The 27,243-nt window shown below is 41.2% G+C and overlaps 1 protein-coding gene across 6 annotated transcripts in view; it reads left to right on the plus strand.

Annotated features, from left to right (window-relative positions):
- The first annotated feature begins 401 nt into the window (after window positions 1-401).
- LOC113588398 (spectrin beta chain, non-erythrocytic 1) overlaps window positions 402-27,243 on the plus strand; it is a 43,593-nt gene continuing 16,751 nt past the window's right edge. For 4 of the 6 annotated variants that reach the window (XM_027027564.2, XM_027027594.2, XM_027027601.2 and 1 more), the window contains exons 1-16: window positions 402-1,063; window positions 2,748-2,846; window positions 4,690-4,851; window positions 9,177-9,314; window positions 11,171-11,362; window positions 11,720-11,806; window positions 11,941-12,059; window positions 12,167-12,281; window positions 12,443-12,520; window positions 18,506-18,621; window positions 21,939-22,101; window positions 24,773-24,903; window positions 25,017-25,092; window positions 25,664-25,816; window positions 25,921-26,070; window positions 26,302-26,558. In XM_027027564.2, the coding sequence (XP_026883365.2) occupies window positions 551-1,063; window positions 2,748-2,846; window positions 4,690-4,851; window positions 9,177-9,314; window positions 11,171-11,362; window positions 11,720-11,806; window positions 11,941-12,059; window positions 12,167-12,281; window positions 12,443-12,520; window positions 18,506-18,621; window positions 21,939-22,101; window positions 24,773-24,903; window positions 25,017-25,092; window positions 25,664-25,816; window positions 25,921-26,070; window positions 26,302-26,558 (2,549 nt within the window). In that variant the 5' untranslated portion in view covers window positions 402-550. The remainder of the gene's footprint in view (window positions 1,064-2,747; window positions 2,847-4,689; window positions 4,852-9,176; window positions 9,315-11,170; window positions 11,363-11,719; window positions 11,807-11,940; window positions 12,060-12,166; window positions 12,282-12,442; window positions 12,521-18,505; window positions 18,622-21,938; window positions 22,102-24,772; window positions 24,904-25,016; window positions 25,093-25,663; window positions 25,817-25,920; window positions 26,071-26,301; window positions 26,559-27,243) is intronic. The other 2 variants (XM_027027571.2, XM_027027580.2) reach the window with 2 other exon arrangements.

Raw genomic sequence — 27,243 nt, forward strand, 5'->3', positions numbered from 1 at the left:
GAAGTTTTGACAGCCAGAGTTTACAACGTCCTCTCCTTCCCGTGCCTGAGCTTCGCACATGCTCTGACAGACAGCAAGTTCAGTGACTTCATCCCTCATTCACGAAACCTCCCCCTCCCGTTCCAGCTCTCTGCTTCTCTCTCTCTCTCTCTTTCTCTCCACAGTCAGGCAGCATGCCAGCCGTTGTGCTCTTGCTCCGCTCGGTGGTCATCAGACTTCTCAGTAGCAAATTAGCTGGCTCCGCTGTGCAGTTCCTCCGCAGGATCCTCACTGTGGTCGCTTGGCACCTTGGGAGCGCACTGCGCCACATTTGGGACCGGGTTCAATCTCAGGAGTGCAAAGAGGCCATCCTGGGCTGCGTCCTCTGCATTCTCAACATGCAGAAAAAAGTGGACAACTGAGATATCCTCCTCTCTTTTGCTTCATTCCTGTCTGCACTTTTTAGATGGTGAGTTTCAGACAGTGAAGAGGGAAGTAAGTAAAGGTTTCAGACTGTTAAACTTTTTGTTACTGAGTTGTATTTTTTTTATACACTTTGCTTAACGACACTATGTCAGAAAGCATTGTAAGAAAAATTCAGCCTTTCACAATCGGGACTAAACTGTCAGTGCCGGCTGTGCCAAAATATTCAGATGTGACAGAGGATAACATGTCAAATCGGTCGTTGGACAACTGCAAGCTACAGCACAATCTAAATGACAAGGTGTCTCTCTACCTTGACCAGCCTCAGATGTGTGTCTCTGAAAGGCATTGTGCGCCTGTAATGACCCAAGACACTCTAGAGAAGCGTTGTCAAGAGGAAATGGTGAAAGAGGATCACCTGAACAGAAACATAGCCTCTCCAACTGCTACTTCCAGAGCCATTCGAAAAATCACCATTTCTAGCAGTGTGGAAACCACCAAGGAAACAGAGATCCTAAGGGCAAAGCAGCGTGAAATGAAAATAAACCCAAATTCGGAGAACATTAACAACAATAATAACATCACAACTGACAGCGCACAACTTCCGAGGATAGTGGGGGTTAGCTGCGAAAAAAAACCAAGTTCCCATTTCAAGGTACCAGTAAGTAACTTATTGTTACTGTCAAATTTACTGTCCAATCTGGAAAGAAAGAAAGAAAGAAAGAAAGAAAGAAAGATAGATAGATAGATAGATAGATAGATAGATAGATAGATAGATAGATAGATAGATAGATAGATAGATAGATAGATAGATAGATAGATAGATAGATAGATAGATAGATAGATAGATAGATAGATAGAAGAAAAGAAAAAGTATAAAAAATGAAAAGATAGCCTGTATCCTTAAGTGTTTACCATCAAGGAAAATAATGGGTAGATAAAAATGCTTTGCTGTTCCAGCAAATAAAATGTAGCAAATGTACCGATTAACAGTAATAAGTTCATTTAACATGTAGTCCGTTTAAAATATATCAGTCCCTCAAAAATGTCAAAGACTAGTTTTGTCTGTAGTGTCTGTTACAAATACAAAACTATAACAAATGAACAACAAAATCAAAATAAACCAGGCAAAAATGTTTAGACCTGTCTATTCACCTTTTCACTTCATGCTTTCAGATGCTAATTAATGGGGGTTTTTTTTGTATTTAAATAAATCTGCTAACCTTTCTAAGTATTGACTAACTCATTGGTAGTGTACGTGATAATACTGAACAGGCAATATCATAGGCACAGTTTCAAATTAGGGCTTGGTGTGAAGCATAAAACCTTTATGTTTCAAATGTTAGTTCCTTACAAAATTTCATAAGGACTTACAAAATGGAGATAGAATCAATTTATACTGCTCTGCCTTCACCAAACCTAGGTTAGTGTTAGTGTTATACAGCTCTGCTTTTACCTACCCACGTGAGTGTTAGTCTAGATTTATAATGCTCTGCGTTCACCATACCCAGGTGAAGGTTAGTCTAGATTTTTTGCCATCAGGCTCAGTTTTGAAATTTGCATGTTGACATGGACAGGAACACCTAATGGTCATTAAAAAGGGAAAAAGGCTAATACCTGTGGTAGGTCCTAGTAGGTTAGCTTCATGGTGACCAGATTACGATTATGATTATGATTTGATCTTTAGCAGACAAATCGGAGATTAATGAAATGCTAATTATTATTATTATTGTTGTTATTATTATTATTATTAGTTAAAAATGAACCTCCACAAATCACATACTGTACATTTTATCTCTGAAGTTGATTTAACTTAAACTGATATAATTCTGATAAATAGCACCAAACCTGCCCGAATATGAAAAGCCATTGTTTAAAAATCTTGTCCTTAGTTGTTTGCCAAAGCCACAGTGAGCAGTTAACTACATCATGTGAGTGCTATGGAAACGATAATACACTAATGTATTATTCATTCATGCTTCAGGGAGAATGATGAGGTCATCTTTCTTTCTTTCTGTCTGGACTTGCTATTCCATAGTTGATTGTACATTTATGCATGTAGCACAATGGGAACGATTGTAATTCTAATGAAAAGAAGTAGACTGAAGTTATGTATTTATGCAGTTAAAGCTTTTCCAGGAATGACTGCAGGATTTCAAATGATGTAAGTGATTCAGTTGAAAGGGCCATTCTGTAAATCCTACCTTGAGAATTTAGGGTAGTTTTAATACATCTATACAGATTCTATCCACTAGTGTCCTTAAAGGATTAAAGTAAGCAAAATCAACCAGACCCCGAAACTGCAGTGGTTCTAAATGTTATGTCTCCTTTTTATGTTTTTTTAGGTTTTGTTGCACAGAGACTCAAATAATGAACCAAGTAGCAGCAATGAGCAAACAAGTGGATTTCTGCTTAACTTGGAGAGATGTTTAGATGTCCAACAGGTGAATATTGTTCAAATAATATATTACTGAAATGAATTCTGTTATATTTTTTTCCCAAGCTTAGTTTGTAAAGGTTTTTCATAAGTGTCATTTTATTTTATTAATTATATTTTTTAAAAACTAAATCTAGGATATATCCTAGTTCATAGTATCATGCATATAGCACAGTTTCCTCTTTCTCTAAGAGCTGGTAAATAAGAACCTGCAAAAATTATGTATGTGCTTAATTTTACCTCTGCGGTAACTCAGAGCTTCTACATTTTCCACCCAGTATTTGTTAACTGCATCACAGGTGCTTAGGAGTCCTCAGACTGCAAAAAGGGTGATCTTAAGGAACCATTCAGAAGATATTTTAAGAGCTTTAAGAGCATAACTGAGTGGATATGTATGAGCATAACTTAGTGTATGTGTTTTGATCATGAATCACATTTTGAGTGGTGAGAGTTCAGCCACATCCAGATGTGCCTATCATAATGGTCCCTTGGAATTTAGGAAGTGATGTCATTTGTAAAAGGAGCCAAGCCTAAACAAATTATTATTTTAAATTTTCAGTTGGATTTTGTAAAAAGCAGTGTTGAAACATTTATGGCCATTTTGGGTTAATCTGAGTCAAGGCCCTAAGAAAACAAAATGCCCTTTGATCATATTGAGTATGTGGTATGACTACCTGTGCACCACCCGCCTGTTCAGGAGTTGCACAGCTTTTGTTATGGATGTTTATTTGCAATGTTAAGGTCTTTTGCCGGTCAAAACAAACAGGTTGCCTTGCCTCAGGTCTAAGACATGAGTCATTTGAAGCACATTTTGGTGTTGTGTAAGCCCAGCTACACATTTCAGAGAGGGGCAGGGAACTTCCATGTGGAAAACGTGAAGTCACACAGGATAGCAGGCAGCGGAAGACAGGACCCACACAGACATCTGCAGTACACAATGACACATCTCAGTATCTACTAAAATGAATGCAAATATGGTGCCCTTCAAAAACAGTAAAAATAAATAAATAAATGCAAATGATTGGTGGATGAAAAACAAAAGATTTCTTTGTCTGTGGTTACTGTAACACACAAATATGATGTTTTTGATTTATGACAAGAAGGGGGAAAAGCAAATAAGATTCGATGCTTTTTCCCTTCAATGCAGATGTTTCCTGGCTGAAGGAAGAGGGAACAAATTTCTGCCACTGAAATCTTAGCAGCCTTCCTAATTTGTCCTGATGGCCATCATCATCATTTGTTGTGCTGACAATTGCTCTTTGGCTAAACAAAACTTAGAAGCTGTTAGACATATGCTTGCAATGGATTTCTGATGTGTAAACTGTGTAATTAACTATTAAAATGGACAGTTTTACATTCCCTCCTGCTGAGGTGATTATGGTGCTGGCTAACTTTCCTCTTGATTCACCAATATGGTTTAGAGCTGCAGTCAATGCTTTTACCACACCCAGGCCAAGTTGGAGTGAAAGTTTTCCCATATGCCACCATTTTGAATGTAAAATAAGAAGAAATATTTGAATTCTTTTAAAATACTGCTGGAATGTGCAGTTTATTGTAACAGTAGTTAAAATAAACTGAAGATAACATGGTGTTTTAAAAAGATAGCTTTTCCATATTGGATTGGCACAAACTAATCAAATGTAATTTTAATAGTTGCCCTGTTTGGTAACTTAAAGTCCATTTAAGTCCAAATGTAATTTTTGATTGAGTTTGTGATCTTTTAGCAAGTACCAAATGATAGAATAAAGGCTTCTACCTTGTTGTTCAGAAATGTTTGCTTTGTGTTAGTTTTGTCTGGACAATTTCTGTGTGTTTTTGAGAATGTGTTTTGTCCAATCTTTTGCACACAGACTCCAGTGCTCCAATCCCAGTCACTCAAAAATGATCTTGTCAAGGGGAACAGCTCTCCCTGCAGACAAAACGAGGTCTCCATGGTTTCAAAAGTTTTGTCTGTTCAAAAGGACTACTTTTTCACACAGCAAAATGCACTCTTCAGCAAGGAGATATCTCAGGTATCACATTATTCTTATATATAATTATGTATTTTGCATCTTGCAAATCACATAATGCAGATTAGAATATCTGAATTCTATTTACTATGTATTTTATACTGGTATTTTAATTTTCACTGAAAATTATTTGTCCTTTCCTGATTTGTAGTGATGGACCTCTATGAGACTAATCATACTTTTCAACCTTTACAGCTGAGACTCTGATGAAAGATGAGAAATGATCTAATGTGCAAACAAGGGCATTGCTAAAGCTTAAAAAAGTAGTAGGCAAGGAAAAGTGCCTTAGAGAGATGGAAATTGACAGTCACTGTCCTCTGACAATACCACAAGTTTCAGCACCATCTCATGCTCATTATAACTTTTGTTCTTTCCTTTTTCATCTGGGGCATGGGAACAGGCAGGGGAGAGGGAAAGGGGTCCAGCCACAAGAGGAGCAATTATTTGGTGATGAGATCATTGTTTGGCCTCGTCTCTTCACGCCTCTTGCTCACTAGGATGATGCAGAGCGGCCTAAACTTTTGTCTTATCTCACGGCTATGCTGTTTCTGACATGCAAAGACATTTTTCAGAAAGTTCGGCTTAGGGACACTGGCCACAACTGCCTGGAGACATTGACCACTGAGAGTTTTTATGTTGATGGGTTTTTTTCTAGAGAGGAGCAAAACTGCATTCAGTATGAAAATTCATCTGTGTGTTAAGAGAGACCCTGTAACATGGCTTAGTGGTTCACACCAGTTGATCAATTTTTTTAGGAAATAGGTTTTAGACGTGTGCTTAGTTTTCATATGGTTCTAATCACATGCATATGTTTTTACAGTGTTTTAGTCAAGTAACAATGTTAGTTAAACTGTGTAACTATAGTAGCAGTGCAGAGTGGCATATAGTAGCATACAATGCCATAGAGTAGCACAGAATACTGTACAGCAGCATAGAGCAGATGAGCCTTATGATGAGTTTTAAAATCTCAAATAAAAAGCCCACAACCATCTTATTTACAATCTCCTTCTGTAAGAAGCTCTGTGAAACTTATTTAATTATATCTGGCTTCTGTAGAGACAGGAAAAAGCCCTTATTTTCACAATTAGTTAAACCATATAATGTATATGTATGATTTTTGCATCTAAATTATATCATAGTATAGTCCATAGTCCATTATTGTTAACATATACAGCTCCGGAAAAAAATAAGAGACCACTACAAAATTATCAGTTTCTCTAGTTTTACAATTGATGGGTATGTGTATATCCAGGCTGAGCAGTTTTGTTTTATCCTATAAACTACTGGAAATATTTCTTCCAAATTCCAGATAGAAATATTATATTTTAGAGCATGTTTTTTTATGAAAATGACTAATGGTCAAAATAACAAAACAGTTACAGAAATTTCAGACCACAAATAATGCAAAGAAAGCTCATATTAATTTATAAACAGTACAGTACCAATATTTCAACTAAGGATGAGTCAAGAAATATTTGGTAGAATAACCCTGATTCTTAATCACAGCTTGCATCTTGGCATGCTTTCCACCAGTCTTTCACATTGCTGTTGGATAACTTTATGCCACTCCTGGCACAGAAATTCCAGAAGCTCGGCTTTGTTTGATAGCTTGTGACCATCCATCTTCCTCTTGATGACTTTCCAGAGGTTTTCAATGGGTTCAGGTCTGGAGATTGGGCTGGCCATGAGAGGGTCTTGATCTGGTGGCCCCTCATCCACACTTTGATTGACCTGGGTGTATGACATGGAGCATTGTCCTGTTGAAAAAAACAATCATCAGAGTTGGGGAACATTGTCAGAGCAGAAGGAAGCAAGTTTTCTTCCAGCACAGTTTTGCAAGTGGTTTGATTCATGTGTCCTTCAAAAAGACAAGTCTACCCGATTCCAGCCTTGTTGAAACACCCCGAGATCATCACTGATCCTGTACCAAATTTCACAGTGGGTGTGAGACACTCTTGCTTGTATGCCTCTCCTGGTCTCCATCTAACCATTACACAACCACGTGTTGGACAAAGCTGAAAACTGCACTCATCAGAGAATATGACCTTATTCCAGTCTTCTACTGTCCAATCCTTATGGTCTTTCGCAAACTTCAGTCTGGCTCTTCTTTGCTTCTCAGTGATGAAGGGCTTTTTTCTAGCTTTGCATGGCTTCAGCCCTGCCTCCAGAAGCCTGTTTCGAACCGTACTCACTGTGCAATTCACCCCAGCTGCTGCATGCCATTCTTTCTGTAGGTCACTTGATGTCATCTTACGGTTAAGTGACATTCGAATTGAGGTGATGATCATCATGGACAGTAGAGAGTCATTTTTGACCTCTCCCAGTCTGTAGCTGTTGTTGTCCCATGTGTTTACTGCTCGACCTTGTTCTTGTGAACCGCAGTTTTTGAAATTTTCAAGATGGAAGCAACCTGATGCTTACTGTATCCCTCTGCCAGTAAAACTACAATTGAACCCTTCTTTTCCTTATTAAGAACCATTTTTTTCAACTCTTTTGGCATGGTCTGTAGCTGTATTTTGACTACACTTACTTTTTGGGTAGTCCTAGCACTACCTTTCCCATCTAGCTAGTTCTATAATAAGAGAATAGTGATGAGAGCAGCAGTGGTTTTTATACTGTTGCTCGTTAGAATAGGATTTTGTTAAGGATTTTGTTGATACCTGTTCAGCATCTCATTAAGTAGAATGAGGTGTGTCTGTGAAGGAATTCAACAAACACTTGAATGGAATGGCTGCTGTACATGTGCAGATGCTGATTTAAGAAAAAAACTGAAGTGGTCTCATTTTCTTTTGGATCTGTATATTGTTAAATCTGGCAAAGAAGCTTCGATGTTTATGAGAAATAAATGAAGCTTGAACCAGGAGTTCAAGACTCTAGTAGCAAAAGACTAACTACTCATTTACTTATACTTTTAAATAAAAGATGATTTGAGGAGACAAGATCATACAGAGGCAAATGTCTTGTAAAGATTACATAATTAAAACTGGGCCTCTTTTAATAACAAAGGACTCCCTGAGTGAAGCAGTGTTTCTCTGTGGCTACCAGTAGAGATAGAAGAGGCACTGTTTACACAAAATTTGAAAACAGAAATACCCCAAGACTCAAGAACACTGTTAGTCACCAGTTCTTAGAAAAATATGTTATGATTACAAATGCTTTAAACTATATTTTAAATCAATATTTTAAAATATAATAATTATTTCCAAAAACATTCACAAAAATGAACCTCTTTAATCACAACCCACTATCAATAACCCACCATATTGATTGCTCTAGATATGACGAGCTCATTTCAATATCTACTCAAATACTCTGACCTGGGTGGGCGTTTGAAGACCACACAGTGGTTGGTCATATATTGTGTTCATACCAAATAAACACGGCTGGGATCTTTCTTGATTTGGCCACCTGTTTTTGATTTCAACACAGATGTAGCTAGAAATGGCAGTTTCAAAAGGACCTGTGCAACTTGCAAGCCAGCCAAAAGAAACTTGTGTTGTGAATAACACATTTGCAGAACAGAGAAGTCTACTTGAAATGTTTCTGAAGTGTTACTGTATGTGAAGACAGAAGTAACTGTTCCTCCATGAGGAATGATAGTACTGGAGCCTTAGAGCTGTTCTGGAGTTGCTGAAGTTCCTCTCAGATATATAACATAAACTACTCTAATTTTGAAATGAATTTGTTTAATACAGTGTTTCAAGACTGAAGATCTTAATGGAGCAGGAGAGCAAGAAATTGACTTTAAATACCTTTAAATACATAGAATGTCAAAGTCAAATTTATTTATATAATACTTTTTACAACACATGTTTGCACAAAGCATCTTTACAAATGTCTGGGTCAAGATCCCTAATGAGCAAAAACACCCTGGGTGGATTAAGGAAGAACCCTTGGGAGGAGCAAGACTCAAGAGGGAACCCATCCTCCCTAGGCATCCCAGCTTATAAACAGTCCATGATATACTACATCACGTATAGTCCATATGAGTGCAGAACAGCAAGTTGAACAGCATTTCAGATGGTTAGATATATTTAGATCAGTTCAGTGTAGGTGCAGGAGTCTCAGCTTTTCCAGTGCTTGTAAGGTGTCATATGATAATATTTCAGAAGTAAAATACAAAGTAAAAATGTAAAGGAAAAGTAGAAAAAGGACAAATACATACACATACTCGTACACAGAGATAATAATGTATACCTCTTTTTTGAAGTTTAATGAATTCAATTAAATCAATTAAAACCTTATACAAAGCAGGGAAAATTACATACCTGTGAACTGAAAAACTTTGTAAATAACAACAGATTTTTTATTTCTGTTAACTCATTTAGGCTGAGGCATGGATCCAAGAGAAGCTAAAGAAACTCAAAGATATTCAGACATGTTCCATGATGGATTGGGAGGAAGTGACCCAGACTCTCCAGAGAGACCTGAAGGACTTTGAGAACACACTCATTCAGCTTAACCAGGTGATTTCAATGCCTGATACCTTCTTTAATGAAACATGAATGAACTTTACTATGTCTACTAATTATGATGAAAACAAATTTAGTAAGTGCTTTCTGCACGTTTAAGGCTTCAAAAATGTAAATGGACACAAAAAAAGTCATTTTGTTATTAAATGACAGCTTGCAAATGTAATTTCCCGAGTGCCGCACAGCAAGGAGCAGGATGCATAGACTTCTCTCGACATAGACAGACATTTATTCATACAAGACCCAAACGATAAACAATATGGCGCTCACACATTACAGACACCATGGTACAACATACAGTGGTAAACATACAAAAAAAGATACAAGGTACAAGGTGCAGGTGTGTGTTAACAAGGGGATATGGCAACAGACAAGGCAGTCACATTGAACACAGTCAACAGTAAACTACCACTGCACATAGCGTCTGTATCACGTGCTCAGTGGGAAGAGGAGCGTACCGTGACAGTACCCCCCCAAGGGTGCAGCTCCCATGGCATCCTTATTCAGGACAGCAAACCCCAGGCCACCGTGGCATGGTAAAGCCTGGTGCCCACCCAACACAATGCGAGCTAGGAGGTCAAGGAAGGTCTCTCAACACATGACAGGGAAGGTCTGTGCCTCTCCCAGGGCAGTACGGTGATGCTCCGTGGTGGGTCTGATAGCTTCAGTAGGCAGGAGCCTTGACGGAGCCAGAAGCATTGCGGATAACAGTGACAGCAGCAGCCTCAACTGGATGGGAAGTGTAGTGGAGACCAGCAGCCTCAACGGGACTGGAAGCACTGTGGTGATAATCGATGACAGCAGCCTTAGCGGGACCCAGCCAAGACAGACAACATAATGCACCCACATGGGCCCTACAGGATACTCAGAGGGGCACGTCCACCCTGGGTCCAGATGTGCTAATTCAGACTACAGCCTACACATCACCAGCTGCCCAGGGAAAGCCCATCATGGAGGCAAAGCCCTTGAGGCAATCCTGGGCTTTGGGTGGACCTGCCAAGTTCTGGAAGAGAAAGAGAGAGAAGAGACAGGAGAAGCACTAGCTGGAGACCTAGCTAGACCCACTAGACCACCCAATCAGATCCCTATGGGCCTGGCCCGGTAGCACTAGCCACCCCTAAGAAATTCCAGGGGGGTTCCCTTCCTTGCCTGGAATAGGCTGTGTCCTCCTCCTCCAGTGTGGCCTGTCCTGATAGCTTGACCTTAAGAGCATCCCTGTGAGCAGTTCTGTGGTGGTCAAGTGAGTTGGTGTCCTGTGGTCGGCCATTCTTTGATGGCCAGAGTGCTACAGGGCAAGGAGCAGGACACACAGACCTCTCTTGATGTAGACATTTATTCACACAAGACACAAACTAGAAACAATATGGTACTCACACATTACCAGATAGTGCAGTATGATGTAAATAATAAACAACAGGTACAAGAACTTGCCATGTGTTAACAACTAACATGAACATGAACAATGACCGACATCATGGTACAACACACAGGGGTTTAAATACAAACAAAGACAAAACAAAGAATATGGTGCATTGTGTGTTAACAAGCGAGTGTGGCAACAAACAAGTCACATTGAACACAATCCACTCCCACTGCATGTGCCGGGCTGTCCCACGTGGTCAGTGGGAAGGGGAGTGTACCATGACAGCAAAAGCCATACATTAATTAAATAAGGTCAGGACAAGAGAGACATGGTAGAAAGTAATACTCTAGAAACTTCAAGTCTTCAGCAGAACACCAGTCAATGAATCTCTTTCTCATTTTAAATGCTCTTGACTGACATGTCTGCTATCTTATAAGCACTTGTGAAGACATTCCAAGTGACCTTTAGATATAATCGGTTGATACAGATGGGAGAGCAATTGATGTGCAAGCTGAACCCAACCTCTGATATGGTGAGGAAGCAGCTCAGCCAGCTCAGAGACCAGTGGAACACACTTAAACAGACAGCTGCCAATCAAACCAGAGTAATTAGTGGATTCCAAAGTCTGCATGAATTCAACAAGAAGGTGGATAAGCTGGAGGCCTGGATCAAACAGAAGGTAAATAAATTCCATCCCATGATGTAGAAATTCGGAAATTTTAAAATTTTACTGCCATTTTTTAATTGTCTATACTAGATAAACCAAAGATCCCTCAAACAATTCCCAGAATTGGTTTGCCTTTATTGCCCTGGAAAATTTTAATAGTGATTCATATTATTCCCTTTATCTATCTCATCAATATTTTAAAATCTTTCAGCTTCCAGCAGTCTAAGATGTTGCATAACAAGACCATTCTGTTACCTCTCTTCTGTGGTAGCTAGGTTAATTTAAAACAACAGTAGCTTTCCTCAAAGAAAAGCAATAGCTGGGCTGAAACAATTAGGATTGTGAAGCAAACACTTTTATATGTGCCAGCAGGAAGAAGAGCCATCGCTGGCCAGCCCCCTTGGAGAAAACAATGATAAGTTGCAGCTGACTCGACAGTTACTAGATTTGAAACAGGTGAGGCCTTTTAAAATAAGCCATCAAAATCTCAGTAAGAGATAACCGCAGACATTTATAAGCATAGCATCATCATGCCACTACAGAATGTATATCTGAAGTAAATTTCTGAAGTATTTTCTATATCATTTTAGGATAAGCAGCTATATAGAAACCTTCATGAGGAGATCAACCAACTGGCTCTCAAACTGGAGAAACAGGGAAAGGGTGAGGGAAAGAACATTTCCACTAGGAGGAAGCACATTAACAAAATGTGAGTTATAAATCCCACTTATGATAATTCCCACAGAGCCAGCGCTCATTTATTGAAGTGGGACCACATGTACTGGTTTCAATACAGTATGTATCTTTGGGTTCTAGGTGGTTGAAAATTCAGTCCCACCTAAAAGACTGTCAGGACAATCTACAGCTCGCTTTGGAAGCCTCCACCTTCTTCCAGCAGGCTGATAATTTCATTGCTTCTGTCAACAACATGGTAATAATCATTTCTTGGTAATGTTCCTATCTATAGAATAGTTTTTCATTAATCTCAGTCCACCACACACAAAAAGTGCCACAAAAATGCACAGCTATTTTCATTTTTAGCACACAGATGTAATGATATGACTTTGGCAACCTTCTTTACTTGATATCCAGAGAAAAGCCCTTTCTGTAACCAATCAAGCTACGTTCAGTGGAGATGGGGAGATTCTGGATATTGCGAGCCAAATTATGGTAAGTAATCTAAAATCTAAATTTAATTAGCCTTAGGTTGAACAGAGGACAAACAAAGCATATATATGCTGTAATGTGGACTTGAACCCAGGTCACAAAAGTGAGGATACCAACAGCCCACTGGGCGAGCAACCACGCTCTAAGAATGCTAGGCCCGTGTGCAAAACAGTTAGATCGTAGAAACAAGAAAAGTAAATAACCAAAAGGTGGTGAGTGAACCTCGTCTGCTTTGTTGCAAGATGAATACCCACTAGATTGTGGCAGCTATAAAACTACCTGCCCGTAAAAGGGATGGAGGATGACAAAACTAGAGGAAAAACTAAACACCATGCCGAGCATGGGAAAAGGGACAACCAAGGATGCAACGGGAAGAATGGCAGCCCCAATGCCCTGGGGAAAACCAAACTAAAACATCCCAAACAAAACCATAAAACAGGGAGGAACTGTAATGGCTAAGGGGAGCCTTGGGAGAGAGACAGATTTGAGGGGGAAAATGCTTGACCGTGTATGCTGGCGCACCGTTCACCATGCGTGGACCCGGCGGGTTGGAGGGGCCCACCGAACACAATACGAGCCTATGGCAAGACACGTGGAAAGTGGGGTGGACTCTCAACGACAGGGGAATGGCAAGGCGATAAGAGACAGGGTTAATGCAGTGAAGGACCTTGAACGGCCCAATGTAGCAAGGATCGAGTTTGCGGGGATACCCTCTCAAAGGCAAGTCCTTGGCCAATAGCCAAACCCGCTGTCCAGGCCAATAAGTCGGCGCTGGTCGCTGTCTCTTGTTGGTGTAATGTTTCTGAGCTGCAGCAGCAGATAAGAGCCCTGTGTGCCCTTCGCCAGGCTAAGTGGCAGCGCCTGACTGTCCTCTCCTGATCGCTGGGACAGAACTGCACCAACACCGACCTCAGATGCATCCACCTCAATGATAAATGGAAGCTCTGCATCAGGGAGCTGAAGAATAGGAGCCATGATTAGATGGTGCTTTAGTTCTTTGAACGCTTGCTGGCCTTTAGTGGACCAGCACAACTGTTCAGATGCCTAAATGGTCAACGCGGTCAGTGGTGTTGCAACCATGCTAAAGTTCTTGATGAACCTGCAGTAGAAGTTTGTGAAGCCCAGGAAGCATTGGACCAGATGCACTGAGGTGGGTCTAGGCCAGTTTTCCACAGCCCATACCTTGGCCATACCTCTAACTTGATGACGGTGCTGGAGCAAACCCGCGAGGGTGTCCAACGCCCGATGCAGACTGGAACCTTCGATGCAAAAATTATTTCCAAATTAGGCACCTGGAACGTTAGAACTCTCTGCGAAGGTGCGAAGCTCGCCCAGCTTCTACATGAATTTGACAACTACAATCTTGACATATTGGGCATCTCCGAAATGCGTTGGACTGGATCGGGAAAGATCGTAAGTGATGGCAAGTCAGTCCTGTATTCAGGACATGTGGAGCACCATATTCATGGTGTCGGATTGGTGCTTAGTAAAAAGGCATCATGTGCACTGCTTGGATGGAAACCTATCAACGATCGCATCATCATGGCGCGATTTCAATCAAGACACGCTAAAACTTCCATTATCCAAGTATATGCTCCAACCGAAGACTCCGATGACGATCAGAAGGATACGTTCTACGGACTGCTACAAAACACCATTGATGAAATCCCGACCCATGACGTTAAATTTCTCATCGGTGATTTCAATGCGCAAATTACCGACAACCGTTGTGGCTTAGAAAACATCATTGGTCCACACAGTTCGGGGCGACAGACCAACGATAATGGTGAACGACTACTATCCTTTAGCAATATGAACAATTTCTGCATTGGTAACACATACTTCCGACACAAAAACATCCATAAGAAAACCTGGCGATCGCCGGATGGAGCCACATACAATGAAATTGACTTTATCTGTATCTCTCGGCGATGGCGTTCAGCACTGTTGGACGTCAGAGCCTATCGCGGAGCGGACGTTGGATCAGACCATTATCTCGTACGATCCTCAATTCAGTTACGGCTCAAATGGAGAGAACAAAAGCAATGACAACGTCCTTACGCTGTGGAGATGCTGAAAGAACCTGCCGCGGTCAAACAATTCCAACTGGAGTTGAGAAATCGGTTCGAGCTACTCCAAGATGCAGGCGACATTGACGAATACTGGATGGCATTCAAACAAGCAGTCATAGAAACGGTAAAGGAAACCGTGGGTCGCTGATGCGGGACACAGAAAGAACGTTGGATACGGGACCCAACTTGGAGCCTGATTGACGAAAGGAAAATCGCAAAATGCCGACGCGAACAGGCAAAAGCTGACCCTGACAAGGAAACCACAGCAGAGCAATATCGGCAACTGGATAGGGCAGTCAAATGAAGCTGCAAATCTGACAAGAAGGCATGGTTGGAATGCAAAGGAGCCGAAGCACATGAGGCGGCTAGCAAGAATGACAATAAGACGCTGTACTGCATTGTACGAGAGTTGACTGGGGCATGGAGCAACTCAAGTGCACCCATCAAAAACAAAGATGGGGTGTTTCTGCTCACCAGAGAAGAACAAGACGCGTGCTGGATAGAACACTTCAAGGAAACCTTGAACCAGCCTACCCCTGCCAACACCTATGACTTTGGCGCCACACCGCCACCTCCAGACCTGGTAGTTAATCTTTATCTAATCACTATCGAGGAAACTAAGGTGGCTATTCGAACACTCAAAGCCAACAAAGCACCCGGCCTAGATGAGATAGCAACGGAAATACTAAAGCACGGTGGAGACGCAATTGCAAACACCCTCACAGTGCTGTTCAACAAGTGCTGGCAAGATCAGAGCGTCCCAAGTGACTGGAGGAAAGGAGTAATCGTTAAACTCCCCAAGAAAGGCAATAACACCGACTGCAACAATTGGCGGGGCATTACACTCCTCTTGGTTCCTGGGAAAGTCTTCTGCAGCGTTCTATTATGGCACCTACAACATGCAGTGGACAAAATTCTCCGGGAAGAGCAAGCCGGATTCAGAGTGGGCCGATCGTGCAGTGAGCAGATTTACATGCTTCGTAATATCATCGAACAGTGCATCGAATTCCAGCGCCTCCTGCTCATCAACTTTATCGACTTCAAAAAGGCTTTTGATAGCGTCCACAGGGGCTCCTTGTGGAAAATTTTACGAGCCTATGGCATTCTACAATGGTTTGTCAACGTCTTCCAGAACCTATATATCAGCTCTAGCTGCTGCGTCAGGACAGACGATGGCTACACAGACTTCTTCAACATCGAAACCGGAGTCAAGCAAGGATGTATCCTGTCGCCAATTCTCTTTTTGCTCACAGTCGACTACGTCATGAAAAAGGTGATGATGAGCCCAGTGAATCCCTTGGACAAATGGATCTCATCTCACTGATCTCGATTTCGCAGACAACATTGCCTTGCTAGCAAATACAAAACCGGTTCTACAATCCATGACAACATGCCTTGAGGGTGAAGCGGAAAAGGTTGGCTTGCGCATTAACACAGACAAAACCAAGGCCATGCGGGTGAATCGTCAAACCAAGGTGCAGATAACTATTGGGCAGCAAACGGTGGAGGACATCGACGAGTTCACATATCTCGGCAGCATAGTATCCAATAATGACGGTGGCTCAGAAGCGGACGTTCGATGTAGGATCGGAAAGGCGGCGGGTGTGTTCCAGCATCTATGCTGCATCTGGTCCTCAACAACAATCAATACAGGAATCAAAATGCATCTGTACTCCACGATCAGGCCCCAAAAGGGAGAATAGGAGGCCTCAAGGGGGACTGGAGCCTGGGAGGAAGTTTATGGCCATGTCATATGGCCGGTGGGGAGGCAATAGTTGGGTCTTCTGTTAAATGCTTCCCCGAGGTTCCAGTATTCCTGGGGGACTTGAGACAGGTCCAGACCATCACTATGACCAGATTATGACCAGACCCAGACCGAGGCTTGGGTGGCTGCCAACAGGAGGTTTGCCATGTCAAACCCCAAGACACCACTCAGTGGGTCAGCCAGTCCACATGGGGATTATGTCGCTGAAGCCAGGGGTACCCCAAAATCAGTTGCAAGTCAGGAGCCTGGATAATATACAGCGCAATCTGTTCAGTGTGTGGGCCAACTCACAATGTGACTGGACGAGTCTGATGGCTAACAACCCCTGGCTCAAGGGACCGACCATCGATGGTGGCAATGGGTGGGGGTTCGTCCAGTGGGACCAGTGGCAGGGCTAAGTTGTTGGCTAACCTAGCGTCGAGAAAGTTGCCTGCCACTCCAGAGTCCATAAATGCCTGGAGATGTGTTTCAGACATTCCCCAAGCAATTGTGGTACTGAGGAACAACCCTTGAGCTCGGGGAGGACTGGTTGACTCCATCAGAGGTCCTCACTCCCTTGACATTGTCTTTTCCTTGGAGCTCAGGACAAGCTGGGCAGAGATCACCCAAGCTTCCACAGTACAGACACCTCCCCTCCCGCACCTGAGCATCTCGCTCACTTCGGGAAAGGCAGGTGTGTCCGAGCTGCATTGGCTGGAATCTGGACTTCCCCTGCTTGTCAGGCACATGAACAGAGCTAAGAGCATGCGGAGCTTCGTGAGAGCCTCAACTGATCTCTGGTCCCTGTGCTCTGTGCCTCTCCCATATGCGATTGTCAATTCGCAATACCAGATCGATCAGGTCATCGCGAGAGGCAGGAGTATCTTGGTGAACCAGTTTGTCTTTAAGCTCCTCACTGAGGCCCTTTGGAAAGCGCCAGTCATCGCTGTGGGGTTCCATCCACTCTTGGACACCAGAGTGTGGAATTCAATAGCGTAATCGGCCACCGCTCTTTTCCCCTGCCGTATATAAAGGAGAGGGGAAGCTTTCTCCCCTCCAGTGACTGGATGGTGAAAAGTCCGCTTGAGGGCAGCAGTGAACTCTGTCACAGTGGAACATACATCTGTTTGGTGCTCCCAGACGTGGGGTAGCCAGAGCCTGCCCAGTCAGAAGGGAGATGATGTATGCCACCTTAGCTCACTCAGTGGGGAACCAAGGGGGCTGCTGCTCAAAAGCCAGTGAGTATTGAAGGAGGAACCCCCTACATCCTCCTGCCTCACTGGCATAGCACTGAGGGGCAGGGAGCAACAGCTCCGAGTGCAAGGTAGGCAGGATTTGGGCTGGCTCTGCCGCTGCTTCCTCCTGATTAGGGGCAGCCAAAGGCACTGGTGCTCATGTCAGGAGGTATGTCAGGGCCTGCAACTGAGAAGTGATCTGTTGCAGGGCCTGCTCATGTCGACCAACAGTCACCCCCTGATTAGTCAGAACCACCTTCACCTGTGCTAGGTCTAACTGTTGAGCTGGGTCCATGGCTGGGTCTTTCTATAACATGGGCTCAAACCCAGGTCAGATAGGTGAGGATACCAACAGCCTACTGGGTGAGCAACCACACTCTAATGATGGTAGGCCTGTGTGCGAAACAGTTAGATTGTAGAACTGGTAAAAGAGGGAGGAACTGTAATGGCTAAGGGGAGCCTTGGGAGAGAGACAGATTTAAGGGGGAAAACTGGAGAGGGGATGGGACGTGTAAAAACATGGACACCCTCGCAGCACAGAAGTGAGTTGTAACACAAGGGCTCACAGACCTTAATACCCAAAGTTACCAGCTAAGAGCTTGGCTCAGAACTTTGGCAAAGACCCAGCACTGAGTGACTGGTCACTGGGCTTATATAGGCCTAGCCCAGCTGTTGGGCAGTAAGCCTGATTAGTAGTGTGCCTGACTTGAGGTCTCCCTCTGGTGGTCGGAGGGGGCCTTGGCCTGGCACCGACTCTTACACCTGGAAAGTGTTTTAGTCAAAATGTCTTCTTAATCAAATGAACAGTAGTACAGTGTTTTGTTTTTTTCTAATTCCACTATCTTTGTTCAAAGATGCTGGGTATTACAAAGTTATAAGGATATGTTTGAATAATTGTAAACAGTACTCCACCTATATCTGTTTGTTCTGCTTCTAGGTCCTGGATGTGACAGTGTCACAGCTATCTAACCTGCATCCTGCATTAGCTGCTAGAGTTGCTGAGAAACAGGCCAAGGTGAAGGACAGCTGGCTCCTCCTCCAGAGCACTGTCAGGTGACTGCAACAGGCCCTTCCATATCTCTACAGGGAGATAATTAATTTCCCCACTTAATGGGAGCACTGTGGGTTTTCCTCAGACCTGGAATCCTTTTCCACATTTCTGTTTTTGTTGTATTTCTAATATCAACAGCTAACTGGACTGAATAATAGTCAAGGATACCTTGTCCAAATTCCAAATTAAATGTGTTTAAAAATATGTATATATTTTTAATGTTGGCAATCAGTGATCTGAATTCCCCTTCCCCTTCCTAATTACACCAGTGCCTCGTTTCACTTTTTAACAGAGCAATATACAAGGCCACTAAAAGTCTTTCTTTTAGTGGGTTCTTCCTTAATCTTTCTTTCAGTGGCCTTGCTTTCCTCTTCTAATAAATTTATTTGGAATCTGCACTGAAGTGTTACTCTGTTTGTTGGTTGGATGTTTTTTTCCCTTAGGTCATTCTTGGTAATATATTACACTCACATGGCCTTTTTATTGATTTAATTGTTGTTTGATGTTTAATAGCCTTTACAACCCTGACAGTTGCAGGTGGGGAAAAAGTGTGCTTTTTCTTTGTGACTGCTCTCAGGATCAACAGTTTGCTTATTGCTGATTTGTTGCCCCAGCATTGTCACTATAGCTAGACCTCTAGCTAAAGGATTGCTATGATGTTTTCATCGAAGTCACCTTGCCATTGCAACATTTAAATCCTATGTGTACACTTTTGCCTGTTCTTAGGGGAAAAGTCTATTTGTGACCAGTTGGTGCAACAGTGTTAAAGTTATGCCCAGAATGTTATGACCTATTTTAGCTTACAAACATGCATAAGCCTTGTTTGTGCAACCAAACCCAGGTTCCTAACCACAGAAATTTCTGCATCACATTTACTGAGAAGCTTCATGTTGCAAGATCAGTCAAATTGTCATCTGTACTCATAATCCTAGCTCTCCTTGCTGCCTTCAACACAGTCAACACATTATTCTTCTATCCATCCTCAGTAGACTAGACATTGCTAACATGTCAGTGGTTTAACTCCTACCTAGAGGGGCATTCATATCAGATGACTTTGAAGGGCCCCACACCTGCTCTTTAGACAGATCTGTGAATGCTCAGTACATGGAGCTCCTATCTATTCTTGACAGGATCTGCACATGGCTTCTCACACCACTATGTTACTAATGACACTCAACCCATCCTGTCCTTCCTTCCCTCAGATACTAAAAGTTTGAGTCACATCCCAGTATGCTTAGCTGATATTTCATCATTCTGGACATACAGCATTCATTCTGTGCACATGTTACTAGTGTGATCTGAACATGCAGTGTTCTTTTGTACTTCAGGAGGATTTGGCTAGTTCTTTATAGAGAGGCCACTGAGTTGCTTGTGTAGCTCCTTTTCATCTTATTGCAACTTACTACAGAATGCAGCTGCACGGCTTGCATTCAGTCTTCCAAAGTCCTCACTCTTCTCTGCTGCATTACTTTTACTGGCATCCAGTAATTTAGAAACTTAGACATTAAAGAGGTTAGAGAAGTTCTATATTTAAAACCCCAATTTACCTACAGAGCCAAAAATGGACTGGCTCCCTGTTCCTTGAAAGCGCTAGTCTCACCCTGCACCATATCTCACACCTTTTGCACCTCAGATATAGCCTATCTTGAATCATTGCCCTCAAGAGTCAGAGGGAAAATGCCTCAAGACTGTTCTGCACTAGCACTCTGGTAGTGGCAGGGACTTCTCACTACACATCCACACAGTGCAGTCTTCACATATAGACTAAAGACCCAACTCTGCAGCACTCAAATAATCCCATGGCACTTCAGATGGAGGTCCTTTATCAGCTGTGCAAGTAATGTGTATATCCTCATGTTACTTGTTGTAATGTATTTTCCTTGTGTGTTTTCTCTGACAGGAATCTAGCTTGATGATATCCTTAGAGTCTGGTTGTACTAGGGATAAGGATAGCTTTCATGGAGAAAACAAAGCACTTCTGATAAGTTGCTTTGGACAAGAGTGTCTGTTACATGCTGTAAATGTAAAGGTTTTGACAGTACAAGCTCTGAGAGGAAGAGTTTACTAGTGTGTAGTTACTGAATAAAATTTCACTAACATCAGGCAATGGTTTTTGAGCAAAATGAGAAGTAAAGCTAAACATAACTAACTCTTTTGCTGCTTACTTCTCTGGGTTGTATGACAGTAGATTCCTGCTGTCAGCACTCTTACCTCATTAATGCTGTTTAACAATATTTATTGTTAGATTTATTTAAGAGAGAAAGTTGACTTTTTCCTCAATAAATGTAAAACATTAAGGGTCTTTTTTAATAATTGTGATGACTGTGTGTATGGATAATATAGTTTAGCTATAATCCAAACATGGGCTCAGAGTCACCGGAGGCAATGACTTTGCAAATTCCGAGGGGTGTGATTGTGTAACTGAGGTTCATTTGTTTTTCCTCATCCACTGAAGCAGCAAGCACCCCAAATGTTTTGCTCTCCAAGCATGCTGAAGATTTTCTTTATGGACTCTTGTAATAACTAGACATTCATTACAGTTTGCATCCATTTCTAATTCTAATGAATGTATATTTCATGTCAGATTATTATTTTCTAACATTTTTTCTCTTTTAAATTAATAATGGTGAAACTAAAAAAGAATTTTAAAAAACCCTAAAAAAAAGTTTGCTAAAGTATTTTATTATAAAAATACTTTTTTTTTTTTTCATCTACAAACATAATGTAAGACATGATTTGTATGAGATGGTATACAGTACATTCCTACTGGTTGCTTGGGAACAGTGAGTATTCTCTACTACTCCTTGGGGTTGTGTTTCTGTTTATTTATATACCAGCTTAACTCTATAGCTATAATGCTAAAAAACAATAAAATACATATTTAGAATTAGTGATGATGCTTGTCTTATTGGACCAAGCTGTGTTGGCAGATTTATATGATTCTTTTGTGATTTATTTAGGAATGTAAAGGCAGAGACATGGACCTGTATTTCTGTTTATTTTTAAACCATCTTAACTCTCTAGCTATATTGTTAAAAAAATAGAATACATAATTAGAATTAAGGATGCTTGTCTTATTGGCCTGAGCTGTGTTGGCAGATTTATATGATTCTTGTGGGATTTATTTAGGAATGTAAAGACAGAGACATTGACTTGTATTTCTGTTTATTGGTTGTATTGTTTATTTTTAAACCAGTTTAACTCTCTAGCTATATTGTTAAAAAACAATACAATACGTAATTAGAATTAGTGATGATGCTTGTCCTCTTGGACAGAGCTGTGTTGGCAGATTTATATGATTCTTGTGTGATTTATTTAGGAATGTGAAGACAGAGCCGTTGACCTCTGTCTGCTTTGTCACTGGGGAAGACAGTGATCTCTCAATCTCAAACAAAGAGCTTTTCTCCAGTATGGGAATGGACCAGCACAGAATCATGGGAAAAGAGGTTAAGGACGAGCAAAACCGACTGAAAGGGACTACGGTTAGTAACTCTTCATTGGCATAGTTATATAACTTTTCTTTTTAAACACTTGTTCTTCAGTTTCATAATTGCATTTTGTCTATTTGATACGACACACAAAGATTTGAATTAAAATGGGTTAAATGTGTTTGTGCTTTTCACATTACAAAACCAAATCACTTGTATTGGTAAAGAAGCAACATTAAGAAAAAAGAATCACCCAAACTTTCACCTTAGCATAATTCTCCTACCACTGAAGAATGAAGTCAACAGAATATTTGGAGATATTTATAGTTTATTCTTTTCTGCTAATTTTATGGCATCAACCCTTTTAAAAGCATCATTGTCTATAATAAAGAAAGCATCAAGAAGAAGCATCCAATGTAATATTTGGAGATCTGGACATTGGCATGAGTAGTAGCATGGCACGACTGGCTCACCAGAATAAGTTGCACTTTAATTCCAAACTCTCAAATCACCATCTTTCACACTAAGGCTGAAATCCCATCTGCAGGCTCCAGCTGCAGGTTGCTGAGGTGAAAAACCCATTAGATTAATACAGTGTTAATATAAGATGTATTAGGGGTCATTATGAGTCAAGAAGTAGCTCGGAGCCTAATTTATATGCTTTCTTTTTTGGGAGCAAATGTGATTAGTACTCAGTCCTGTACCGTATTACTGGCTGCTTGGGTACTTTTTGCCTTGCGGATTCAGATGTCCATATTGCAGAAAAAAATAAAGCAGAAATGTATGGCAAAATGTACACTATAATAGCTCGGGCCAGGTGCTTCATATAATCTTGGCTATATGGCAGTGTTTTGCAGTTTGTTTGTTTTTTGACTGGTGGAAGCTTTTAGGCATCTTGGTGAACATACTTCATGGCCAATACAATCACTGGCTTCTCCTCAATATTGGCCAATCTGTCAACAGTGGTCTGGATATCAGATGTTCCTTTGGCCAATCACACAATGCTGACCTTACACTGGTATGGCACTGATCAGTATTTCTAACGCTAACAATGGCCACTACATTGTTGGTAGCAGAGGTTATCTGGGTGCAGTGTCGGTGTGAGACCTGCTCATTACACATTACAGGATATTTTAATAGAAGACTGCAGGCCCAAAAGGACCCATAGCCCCTCATTCCAGAGCCATACTCAGTACATTATGGTTAGGGATGCAGGGAACATAACTGCTAAGATCATTGGGCTATGAATGATCTGCCAGCAGCATACATGCACAACACTCTTTGTCAGGCATTTGAACAGTATTCAGCTGGTAAATTGGACTATTCAGTGAGAATCCAAGAGATCTTAAGTGTATGTATCTCTCTGCAGCTTTTCCACATTGTATGCATCTGGGGCATATATGAATTATGGCCTCTTACTTGGTGGCACAAAGTAATTGATACAGTCCTGTTTTACTCATTAATGGCTACCAGATAAAGCAGTGGCGCAGTCCATATTGACTTGATATGCAGTCATAGTTCTTGGCTGACACAACCATATTAGAAAGCGACATTACAACTTTTGAATAAAACAACCTGTTAAGTGTATTAATCCCTCTCCTATTCCCTACCAACATTCAGGAAATGGGTCAAGGAAGCCACCTATGTGCTTTCGAAAAGACCCTAGGTATATAGGATTATGGAGTCATTTGAAGTAGTAAGTGAACAGAAATGAATGTCAGTAAGTAGATGTGTGTGAGGGTTATCAACACTGCCAGTCTAAGTAAGATTTAGTTGTAATCTTGATGTAATGGTGTCATGAATAATCTGATAATGTGCCTTTGCATGATTTAATTGATTGTAATGTTTATAGATTCTGTGGGACCTAAGATAATTCTTCCTTATGGTAATTTCTTATGCTGTTTATTATCATTTCTTATTCCCTCCCTTCTTGAGGTTAAAAGAAGCAAATGACATGCTTAAACTTTATGCCACCATAATTAGTGCAGTTTGTATATTAACATATGTGTAAGGTATGTGTAATGGATATATTTTAATTTAACATATATATATATATATATATATATATATATATATATATATACTGTATTATTTTCAATGTTAATGCTGCAAATTCTTGTGCCCCTTCTTCAAACAGATATACTATAACTATACTTGTGTTAATGCCTTTGTTCTGTCCTCTTTTGCCAAACTCTCACAAATTTGTCTATCTCAGCTAGTCCATGTCTTGAGTCCAGGTCTGTTTTGAAGTGCTAATATGCTAGGCAGTTTCTCCTCCAGCATCCATATTTAAATGTTGCTATTGACTGGAAACTCAATAATCCCAACAAGGTTTTCACTCATTTAATGTTGGATATAATTTAGGGCAAAATATATGGTTGGTTGAGAGCGTTAATTGCTTCCCTATGTTAACTTCTTCTGTGTTAACTTTCTCCTGTGGTGTTGGCTTAACTCAGTCCTAAGGCTTTAAGAAAAGCTAAACTGAAAAAACTTCCACCCACTCTGTTACTCAATCTTTCATTTCTGTGGATATGATATGTGTCAAACTAGCCAGCCATTTAGAGTGGCAAATCCCTATGATGGAGGACCACCATGTTTTCATATTAACGTCTGCAAAATATCAAGACATTAATTCACATGTTTCATTAAATTCACATGATCAAAATCCCAAAATCTTTTTGCAAATTTAATTTCTAAAGATTTAATTTCTTTTTTTATTTGCCAGGGTGGGAGAAGCTTGGATTTAACTAGGAAGCCCCTGGACAGCCATCAGGAGCCTCTGCCAAACCCAGTGGTGAGCGTGGGGAATACTTGCACCAGTGAAGTCAGCACAAAGTTCCAGGATCAGAGCAAAAGGTGAAATAACGTTGAGCTGGGCTTTCCCCCATTTCCCAGGCAAATGTGTTTCTGAGAATGGTAGTTGAAGAGTGAAAACTGCTTAAATTAAGTGCTGTGTTTTTCCTTTACAGTGGGGCGATGCCGAAGACCCACAGCCACCCACATCTCCATGAGCAGCTCGAGAAATTCACTGTGTCTGCAGACAAGGTCCCCATTTATGACTGCATCATTACACAACCCTTACAGAACCAGTAATGCATTAAAATACAATCCCTTTGCATGCTCTTATCTGTCCAGTCCAATCAGTATAGACAGGAAAAATCCCAATGAACTCTTCCAAATAGATGTCAGCAACCTCTTCCCCTCCTGTTAGGCTTGCTTAATCTGAATGGAACCAATCGTCCAGGGTGAATTCCACCAAGTTAAGGTCATGGAAGTGAAGAATATGGAGAAAGGCTTACTGCTAACTTGTCAGGAGTGAAACCAGGCATATCAATGATCTTGTACATACGTACTGTTTTTTCCTTTGTTTGTAACACACTGGTCTGTGTTAGTCTCTAATATAATTGCTGACTTCCAGGAATTATTCAGGTCCTGTGATCCCTGGCCAACAGTAAGTCCATGTGGCTAAAGCAACCAGCAGTTCATAGACTAGCCAAAGCAAGACACACTTCTTCCAGTAGTCATTCTCTCTACTACACAATCCTGCTTTCCCGATTCCTTGTGGAATCTCACACCTGTTCTCATTTCCCCCTTGTTTTTCTCCTGCATCCCCCAGACCCTCTCATGGCTCAAAGACAGTGTCACCATGGCAACGCACATCTGCAGTAGTGGTGGAGGGCCCAGCAGCTATGAGGCAGCCAAGAGGTACCAAGCGTCTCTGGAACAGGACATCCTGTCAAACAAAGCTCGCATAGAGCTGGTCAAGAAGGTGAGGATATTGCACTATTGATTTCATTTAACAGTTACTGGAGGGATAATGTTCTTACTAAATCCTTCTCATGGGTTTTCAGCCAATTTATTGTTTAACTACAGGAAGGTCATAGCCTGGTGCGTGCTCACCACCCTGGCAGTGCTAAGATCCAGGACTTCCTCAGTCAGCTGGAAGTTCTGTGGGAGGAACTTAAGAAACGCCACCAAAGGAATGGAATGATCCTACGGGGCTCAGAGGAACTCAACTATAGGGTAGTTACATGGGCTAGTGAAGATTTAGATGGATGGATGGATGGATGTTTTTAACTGAGTATTCTTCTTCCAGTGTTCTACATAAAAATAATACATTTGCATTTGATAATTTGGAAATGTGTGTGTCAAGTAACAAGGTGTTTCCAGACTTTTCCAAATCTGTACTATAACACCAAACCTATGCTTTTTTTTTTAGATATTTGTTCTCTCTCTCTCTCTCTCTCACTCTAGGCAGTCAAGCTTCTGCAGGGGCTGGGCAGTCTGGAGGCCTGGCTAGAGGCAGTAGAGCTGTCAATAAGGCAGGCCTCTTTGGCAGGAGACCCTGAGTCAGTTAGTGTGGCTGAGAGAGAGAGCCGTCTGCTAGAGAGGGAGCTGGAAACACACAACCTGGATCTCCATAACCTTAAACAAGAGCTGGAGGCTCTCCAGAGTCAGAGACACCTCCACACTCAGCTACTCCCTTCACGCATGGAGCAAGTGGAAAGAAAGTGTGTAACCCTGCAGAGAACCATCAGTCAAACTCATGAGAGTTTAGCATTACTTTTTTATTAACCTTGGTCATTTTTGGGGGTTTTTTGCCACCATGTGCGAACTTGGCAGTGTATGGTATCATATTCTATACTTTGCTGGAGACATGTGCAGTACTATACATCAGATGTTTCCAAGGTGTAAAAAGAAATTGAAGAAAACATATTCATAAGATACAATACAGTAATATTAACTTTCCTGGTATATGTCTTACTGCTGGTATATGTCTTATTTATTCATTCACAGTATTAGAGAAGGCTTCCGCTTAAATTGTCATCCACCCACAGTTATACAATTAAACCATTAGTTTCAAGCTTTGTTGCATCTGTAGTCTGTGCAGATTTCCTCATGAAGAGACACTAGGCCTTGTTGGTCTTGTGATGCAGGTACAGCTCTGTCTATAAATAATGTCAGACTCCCACAAAGTGACCAAATCCCTTAAAAAAAATCAAAAATCTGTGTGGAGCCACACAGAAAACAGTATACTGTGACAAAGTATGAAAATAAAATTGAAAGGGACTGAATCAAAATAATTTACATAAAAACAAACAAAATAGAAATGGATATGCAAATTAGATCTAACATTTGGTGCAGGTGTATGTTTATAAGATGCAGGTGTTTGTAATGTTTATCTCTATTGTAATG

Source organism: Electrophorus electricus, chromosome 11 (genome assembly GCF_013358815.1).
Source record: "Electrophorus electricus isolate fEleEle1 chromosome 11, fEleEle1.pri, whole genome shotgun sequence".
Taxonomy (NCBI): Eukaryota; Metazoa; Chordata; class Actinopteri; order Gymnotiformes; family Gymnotidae; genus Electrophorus; species Electrophorus electricus.